This window comes from Chanodichthys erythropterus, chromosome 6 (genome assembly GCF_024489055.1).
Source record: "Chanodichthys erythropterus isolate Z2021 chromosome 6, ASM2448905v1, whole genome shotgun sequence".
Classification (NCBI taxonomy): Eukaryota; Metazoa; Chordata; class Actinopteri; order Cypriniformes; family Xenocyprididae; genus Chanodichthys; species Chanodichthys erythropterus.
The window spans coordinates 4,688,473-4,697,500 of NC_090226.1; the positions used below are offsets into that span (position 1 = coordinate 4,688,473).

The following is a 9,028-nucleotide window of genomic DNA, read 5'->3' on the forward strand; positions in this document are numbered from 1 at the left end:
ATTCACATGGGAACAATAAAGCCACAAGAGACGACGACACTTGAATTTACACTTTCAGATGGAGAACAAACGTATGTATTTCAACTGTTGTTTTCTGTCAACAATTCTATCTTATGTTTGAGGTATTTCATGATGTCTAGCTGATGATGCACCTGTGGTTGTAAATCCATAACATCACTGTCTTTGTATAATTGATATTTAGTGGTTTTAATTTTTTTTTTTTTTAATGTTATGTAAAACTGTGTAATTGTTAGTGAATAGTTGTTGTATTCCTTTACAGACCAGTAAAAAACAATATTTTAAATACTTAACTATACAAAAATTTAAATTTTCTCGCTAAAAAAAAAATGTTTGTTAAAAAAAGCTTGTTAATTTTATCCTAAAACAGGTGTATTCATACATACACAAAATCAATTTAAGAAACCAAAAATCCTCCAGGACCTGAAGTTCCCTGTCAAAGGCAGCATCAGGTAAGATGTGACATGCTTCAGTGCTTTTCCCCCGTCTAAAACCTTTTCATGGTTCAGTTATGATAAACTTAGTTTATATTTAAGATTTTTTCTCTTAGGTGAGGCAGGAGTCCGATGTATGTGGTTGACAGCAAAATAAAAGTGTGTCAGTGTCAAATTCAAATGTGTTTGCTCATGTCACACCTAAAGACGTGTCTCCTTCCTTCCCAACAAGCTCTCAACAAACTGTGAAAAGAGGAAGTTAGCGGTTACTGACATGCATATGAACAATTAAATTCACAACAATAGGTTCTCAACTTAAGTGACCTCATAGTACTACGTACTCATATTTTACATATTTTAACAATGGAGATATAATTAATTTTGAAGCTTTATTAAGTGTTGAGATTATGTGGTTTTTATAATCAATTAACAAGATGGACAAAATTTGTCACCAAAAAAGTCATTCGGTTTAACCAAAATTTCAGTTTTACCAAATGACACTTTTGGTTATACCAAATGACGATATTTTCAAACAATGCTGACAGGCTGATATCTAGCTAGATAGCAAAAGGACAATAATTTTTTTTATTTTTAGTACAAGTTTTTAAAATATTACAACATTTTCCATGTTTTATAGCGGTTGTACAAAATGACCTGATGTTTTAGGACATGCAAATAATCAAGTGAAAACATGATTTTTTCAAATAGTTAAGAGAGAGTTAGTTACTTTGCTTCATGACCATGTGACCCTTTACAGGGGTCTGAATGATGTCACATCCTGTCACATGATACTGACCGCATGACTTGATCCAAAATGGTCCCTTTATATTGGTTACTCTGAATGACATCAATGAAATTCATTTTTCTGGACATTCTTTCTCAAAACAAATCAACGACTTCTACACATAATTTTAATAGCATTTTGCACTATGTTGATATATGATGTTATAAAATCATTCCAGAATAAAATATATATACATTTATTACATTTTAAGATATTTTAATCACAAATGAAATGGCTGTATTGGCCTTTGGATGGTTAAACCGAATGACCTTTTGGCACTTCAAGATCTTTAAAATACCTTTATATGTAGCAAAACATAATTAAAACCTTTTGGATTCAATAATTCAAAGATCTAGTTGTATGACCTTACATACTTTGGATGTCATATTTTTGTTTTTTATTATTATTAAGGCCTTTGGACAAAAAAAAAAAAAGACCCGTCACGTCATTGACCCTTTAAACAAATGTGATGCTTAATATTTTTGTGGAAACCATGATACAATTTTTCAGGATTCTTTGATGAATAGAAAGTCCAAAAAACAGCATTTATTCAAAAAAAAAAGGAAAAAAAAAAGTATTTTGTAACAATTGTGCATACCAATAATTAAAAAAATCTGTTATATGCAATTAGTAGCCTATAAGTTTTTCTCACACAACAACATCACATGAAAGCATGTCCAAGTTGACTGCAAAATCAAAGAAAAAAAAAAAAAAATCTAAATCAATAAAAAATACAAAATAATATAAATTTAATATTAAATAATAAATATAAAATCTAAATTAAATATATATAAATAAATATTTTTTTTTAAATAAGCATGAATTAAGAGCAGTACAACAGACCAACACACACACACACACACACACATATATATATATATATATACACTTTTTTCATTAACGTATTAATATTTCTGGGGAAATGTGTTTAATTATCATGAAAGTAATGTCACAATGCACAAAAAAAAAAAAACTCTTGTTCTTAACATCTTTTGTGAGAGATTCACCTATTAAGTGAAATAGGAGATTTACAATTTGCTAAATGGACTAAACATAGACGTGCGTCATTCAAACGTTTGTAATTTACGTCAATGTGGACTGAACAGGGAACTCAAATTTCTCCAAAGCAAGGAGAAATATTCCATGAGTCTGTTAAACTGGAAAGATCTGAGGAGAATAATCAACAAACCCACAGTCTGTTTAGGCAACTGGAAGTCACAAGCAGTGGTAATCTGAAACGGCACAGAAATTCAACTTTTGAAATGATTGGCATGTATGCCATTTTTTGTTTACGGTTACCATTTAAAAATTTTAATAATAATCATGATTGTGTTATTTCCATAATCAACCATAAAGCTGCTCGGATAGATGTACTGGGTTTGGTACATAATGTTCCTCACAACCTTCTTTAAGGTCAAAGATCATCGGTTGAGTGCAAACAAAATCTTTATATTATAGTCCTGAACAAACACACTGTGTTGACTAAAGGGGTGTAATATACTGTCACACATCCTGGTGTCAACGCTCACAATCACATGACTGAAATGAGCATTAATAGGAAGTTCAGGTTTGCGTATACTTGAGTAGCCTAAAGATGCAAATGGAATTCTTTAGAGAAATGGGAAATGGACAAATCTGAAAAGGACCACATGATTCATTTACAGTATTCTGAGTCTTCTAAATGTGTGGTAGCTTTGTATGAAGAATAGCATGAAATTTAAGTCATGTTGGATCCATGCATCAAACATTCTGGTGAATAAACAGCTTTTTTTTCACTGCAGTGTTTAGAGATAAGGAGGAAAAGAGTGGAGAATCTATCTGGACATGCATGGCAGGATCTCACAGTTGTTCTTGATTAATGCATTAACTTGTGGCCTGGAAGTATGTTTGGCTGCTGGGACCATCTACATCCCACCTATGCTGCTGGAGGCAGGGGTGGAGGAACGCTTCATGACCATGGTACTGGGTAAGTGACTCAAATCATCGTCAAACACCTCAGAACTTTAGCTAACATTCTGAAAAGATTCTCTTAACATTCTTCCAGCAATGTTAATAGAACTCATTCAGAGTTATCAGGTCTTAGTTTAAGGGTACATTACATGTAACTTTTTTTCTTTCTTTTTTTTTAAATAATTAGTCGTCATCAATCCTTCTTCCAAAACATATTTTTTGTCTTACTCTGATTAATTATGGTAAGCGTTTATATTTTAGGCCGGCCGGGCGGGATGATTTTCGCGGGAAACAGCGTACGTCACTCTCTCATGCCTCCCCTCATATTTGTAAATAGAGAAAAGTTTAATAGTGTACCTATATTTTTAGGATATTTTTGTTAGGTGGTTTGTTTAGTGGTGTAGCCTAGTTGTTAGTGATCTGGACTAGTAACAAGTGTTGGTGTTGGAACAGTTTTCGCAAGTGGAAATAATCTATTTGCGTGTGTGAGAATGCTTCTGCATTCATACCATATCAGAAATATAATATAAGTTCTTAAATGCAGTTAACAAGTATCTTTGAGGTCATAAGTTATACATACTGTCGAACATGAAGCAAAGTGTGTCGCCCATCACAGCAGTGTTTCCTGAAGAGCTTTTCAGCGTTTTCTTTTTCTTTTTTTTTTTTGACGTAAAAACAAACATACCACAGGGAGATAAGCGCAGTTCGATTCACAAACAAGTGAATCTAATGATTCAGTTCTTTTATCGAATGGTTCAAATCGGTTCAAATGGACTAAAAAGATCAGCAGTTACTGCTGGTTTGAAATAGACTGATGAATCCTTCTTTACTTAATGAATTAAAATCGACCGGTTACTGAACATACACGACTCACTTTTTTTTTTTAAATGCATTTTACAAGAACTGTTCATTGTGTCAACATTGCTTGACTTGCAGAGAGTTTTCATATTTCAGTTTCAGTTGACTCACTTAGTGAACCGCAACCACATCAATGCATCATGGCTTCTTCCTCAGGGGGTTAACATAAAAACTTTTTAATAGCTACTAAGGAAACCCAGATATTTCATATCTTGTAAAGCCAGTTGTATACTGTATGCTTTAACATAAATCCATTTATATGGTGTGATATGCCGTTTGCTCAATATTTAAATAAAAGTAACGTTAATATATAATTTGCCATTATACTACATTAAAGGGTTAGTTCACCCAAAAATGAAAATTCTGTCATTTATTACTTACCCTCATGCCGTTCCACACCCGTAAGACCTTCGATAATCTTCGGAACACAAATTAAGATATTTTATCAGTGAGGCCTTCATAGGGAGCAATGACACTTCCTCTCTCAAGATCCATAAAGGTACTAAAAACATATTTAAATCGGTTCATGTGAGTACAGTGGTTCAATATTAATATTATAAAGCGACAAGAATATTTTTTGTGCTGTTAAAAAACCCAAAAAACTACTTATATAGTGAGTTAATTTATGCTCCGATGCATCCTGAAGCAGTTTTGAAATCGGCCATCACTATATAAGTCGTTTCTTTGCTTTTTTGGCGCACCAAAAATATTCTCGTCACTTTATAATATTAATATTGAACCACTGTGCTCACATGAACCGATTTAAACATGTTTTTAGTACCTTTATGGATCTTGAGAGAGGAAGTGACATTGCTCCCTATGAAGGCCTCACTGACTGAGCCATCGGATTTCAACTAAAATATCTTAATTTGTGTTCCAAAGATTAACAAAGGTCTTACAGGTGTGGAACGTCATGAGGGTGAGTAATAAATAACAGAATTTTCATTTTTGGGTGAACTAACCCTTTAAAATGAATTAATAAAAATGTATAGCACTTAAAAAAAAAAAACATTTAACATAGTAAGAATTTAATAGTAAGAATATTTAATTAATTTAGCAGACACTCATATCCCAAGTGAATTGACATTTGATGTCTAAACAATGCTATTCCCTAATGTTTTATGTTTTTATGTTTTATTTCAGCTGTGGGACCCGTGCTGGGGTTGATCGCTGTCCCTCTCATTGGTTCAGCGAGCGATAGCTTGAGAAGTAAATATGGCCGCCGGCGCCCCTTCATATGGGTATTGTGCATGGGCGTCCTGCTCGGGCTCTTGATCATCCCTCAGACGTCCACCCTCATCACCCTGCTCACAAAACGAGAGCAGCATTGGCTGAAGGTCCCGCTGCTGGTTCTCGCTATTTGTATGGTGGAATTCTGTGGTCAGGCTTGCTTCACCCCTTTGGAGGCCTTGGTTTCTGACCTCTTCCCCGGAGAGGAGGAGAGTCGTAAGGCTTTCTCCATCTACTCCCTCATGCTCAGTCTGGGCGGATGCATTGGCTACCTGCTGCCTGCGGTCGACTGGACCACTTCGGACACTGTGGTCTACCTGGGTGGACAAGAGGCCTTCATCTACGTTGTGTTGACTTTCATCTTTCTCACCTGTTTGATGGGAACAACCTTCATCTCTGAAGAGCAGACAATGCGGGAAAAGCTGGGGGAAGTTGAGGTATCCAGAAAGGCTGAAATCTTGAAGACTTGCTGCTGTCCTTGTGTGGCTTTTCCCAGATTTTTGCTTTTACAAAGGACGTTCTCTAGTCTCTTTTCTGTGGTTCCCCGGCTCTACTCGCTGTGCAGCCGCATGCCAAAAGTCATAGCGAGGCTGTTCGTCGCTGAGTTGTGCAGCTGGATGGCACTCATGTCCTTTATGCTCTTCTATGCAGACTTTGTCGGAGAGGGATTGTATAACGGGGTGCCCAGTGAAGAGCCAGGCTCCTTGGGAAGGACACGCTATGATGAAGGTGCATTTTTATCTGTAATACACAGAAAAAAAGTATTTTGTCTAATTTTTCAAAATATCTTAAAGGGATAGTTCACCCAAAAATGAAAATTTGATGTTTATCTGCTTACCCCCAGCGCATCCAAGATGTAGGTGACTTTGTTTCTTCAGTAGAACACAAATGATGATTTTTAACTCTGTCAGACGTTGCTGTCTGTCAGTCTTATAATGCGAGTGAATGGGAACACAATCAATAAGAGTCGAAAAAACTTGCATAGACAAATCCAAATTAAACCCTACAGCTCGGGACGACACATTGATGTACTAAGACACAAAACAATCGGTTTGTGCGAGAAACCATACAGCATTTATATAATTTTTTACCTCTAAAACACCACTATGTCCAACTGTGTTCAGCACTCGGTTAGTGAGGTCTGATCGCGCTCTGACAACGGAAGTGATGTCTAGCACTCACTGATGTATATGTGCGAGATATCACTGTCGTTGTGAGAGCGCCATGCATTATTTGACTGACAGACGGCAATGGTTGGAGTTAAAAATCATCATTTGTGTTCTACTGAAGAAACAAATTCACCTTCATCTTGGATGTGCTGGGGGTAAGCAGATAAACATCAAATTTTCATTTTTGGGTGAACTATCCCTTTAAACGTCCATGAAACAAGATACATTTACTTGAGAAGGAGCAATGCATGAGATTTCAGTCTGTTTCAGAGAATGTTTCTTTAATAGCAGTGTATCTTGTCATACCGCACTGACAGATTTTTTCCTTCACGTTTTACATTTAAACAACTTAAGGGTGCAGTGTGTAAATTTTAGTGGCATCTAGGCTCAGTCCACCACTCACCCCTCCCTTTCGAAGCACATAAAGAAGCTACAGTGGCTGACACAGGACAAAAATGTTGTCATCTGAGACAGCAGAGAGTAGCCAGTCGAGCAAACGCACTCTGTAGAGCAGTTTGTCCATTTAGGGCTACTGTAGAAACATGTCGGCCTAAATGGCGACTTCGATGTAAGGAGACCCATGGTGTATGTAGATAGAAATGGCTCTTTCTAAGATAATAAAAACATATTATGTAAGGTCTTTATACACCAATGAAAACGTAATTGTGTATATTTTATTACATTTCTGTCAATAGAGCCTCCTAAATATTACACAATGGAACTTTAAAATAGAAACAGAAATATCTGCCAGTGCAGTAAGAGAAAACACACTTATATTCAAGATGAGATCAGACTCATAACTGAGCCAATAACACAGTACTCTATAACACAATAATTATGTGTAATTATAATATATAAGCCAAGTAATTTATAAGCTTGGGGTCTATAAGATATTATTTGTTGATGATTGGTACACTTTTTCCCAGTCACAAAGTGTCCCAATCACCCTGAATTCACCCTAAGTATTTTTGTGTGGTTCTCTATGTCACTCCAGGTGTGCGAATGGCCAGTCTGGGTCTTTTCCTACAGTGTGTGACCTCTGTGGTCTTCTCTTTGCTTATGGAGCGTATGGTGCTGTGCATAGGAATTAGGAAGCTGTATCTGAGTAGCGTGGTGCTGCTGGCCGTGAGTACAGCGATTATGACCGTATCCCACAACATTACACTAGTCACCATCATGGCTGCAGCTACAGGATACACCTTCTGCATCCTGCAGATCCTTCCATACACGCTCATATGCCTATACCACTCCAATGCACAGGTAAGGGCCCCAAACAAAGCTTTATGCAAGTATGCAAAGAGTTTTTATCCTAACCAAATGCATTTCTCAATTTCCAGGTGTTTTTCTCCACCAACAGGCGGAGAAATGATCTAATGTTGATCAGATCAGCTGAGATACAGCAGAAAAGATCCAATGGGTGCATCAGTGGGTACCCAGGTGGTGCCCCGTATCCCATACCCTTCCAGAGCAATCTGCATGTGTCTGTCACCATGGACCCTCATCTTGCACAGCCCTCAGCCTTCAGAGGTATGGGAACAGACATCGCCTTATTAGACAGTGCCTACCTGCTGTCTCAGGTGGTGCCGTCCCTCTTCATGGGCTCCATCGTGCAGCTCTTCCACAGTGTGACCGCATACATGGCCTGTGCGTCTTTGCTGAGTGTTGTGGCTGTGTATTTCTCCAGTAAGATCATCTTCGAGAAGGCGGATATTGATGCAAGTAGATAACTGAGATGTTACCTAGAGCAAAGGACTCTGGATAGTGACAAAAACCATAAAGGGCAGCTGGTTCTGTTTAAAGGGATGGTTGATTATGATTTCACTTCTTTAACTTTAGTGTGTAACGTTGCTGTTTGAGCATAAACAACGTCTGCAACGTTACGACGCTCAAAGTTCAATGCAAAGGGAGATATTTTCTTTTAAAGAATTCTCTGTTTAAGGTCTACAACAAACAGCTGGTTGGGACTATAAGGATCTTCCCGAGTTAGTGACATCACTAACCCTACAATTTACATAAATCCTTCCCCCCGCAACAAAGGGGGTGAGGCCATGTTGGAAGAGTTGTTGTAGTACAGTGTTGTTGCCATGCACAGCACCACCTACTGGTTTGGAGATACGAAAAATGTTTTTATTTTTTTGCTTTTAACTTCTGAATGATTTGTCCAGAAATTGCTAAATCACGAGCACAATGTACTATTTTGTTCCTTCGATTTATAAATCGTGTGCACGATTTACTAATTCGTTCCCTCGATTTGCTAAATTGTGCGCACAATGTTCTATTTCATTGCCGCCATTTTAAATTTTCTGAAAAACACACTTTTCAAACTCCTCCTAGGCTGTTGTTCTGATTTTCACGAAAATTGAAACAGATCTTGATGATGACAAAAAGTTGTGAAATTCATTTTGATTTGTCAAATCGTTTTCAAAAAATGTGCGAACGAATTTTATGTAGCGCTTGCGAAAATAGACATAAGACTCTATCTCCTCAACGCTTTATTGTATTCAGACCAAACTTGGTCCATGTTATCACAAGCATGACATGAGGTAACATGCTGTGTTTCGGCGCAGCGCCACCTACTGGTCCGG

At 37.0% G+C, this 9,028-nt stretch overlaps 1 protein-coding gene across 2 annotated transcripts in view; it reads left to right on the plus strand.

The window, feature by feature from the left end:
* slc45a3 (solute carrier family 45 member 3) overlaps window positions 1-9,028 on the plus strand; it is a 10,695-nt gene continuing 1,667 nt past the window's right edge. The window contains exons 1-6 of one of the 2 annotated variants that reach the window (XM_067387788.1): window positions 1-71; window positions 389-470; window positions 3,018-3,202; window positions 5,188-6,003; window positions 7,438-7,703; window positions 7,781-9,028. The exon at window positions 7,781-9,028 is cut by the window's right edge and continues 1,667 nt beyond it. In XM_067387788.1, coding sequence (XP_067243889.1) covers window positions 3,061-3,202; window positions 5,188-6,003; window positions 7,438-7,703; window positions 7,781-8,170 — 1,614 coding nt within the window. In that variant the 5' untranslated portion in view covers window positions 1-71; window positions 389-470; window positions 3,018-3,060 and the 3' untranslated portion in view covers window positions 8,171-9,028. Of the gene's footprint in view, window positions 72-388; window positions 471-2,717; window positions 2,920-3,017; window positions 3,203-5,187; window positions 6,004-7,437; window positions 7,704-7,780 lie in introns of those variants that run through there. The other variant, XM_067387789.1, reaches the window with a different exon arrangement.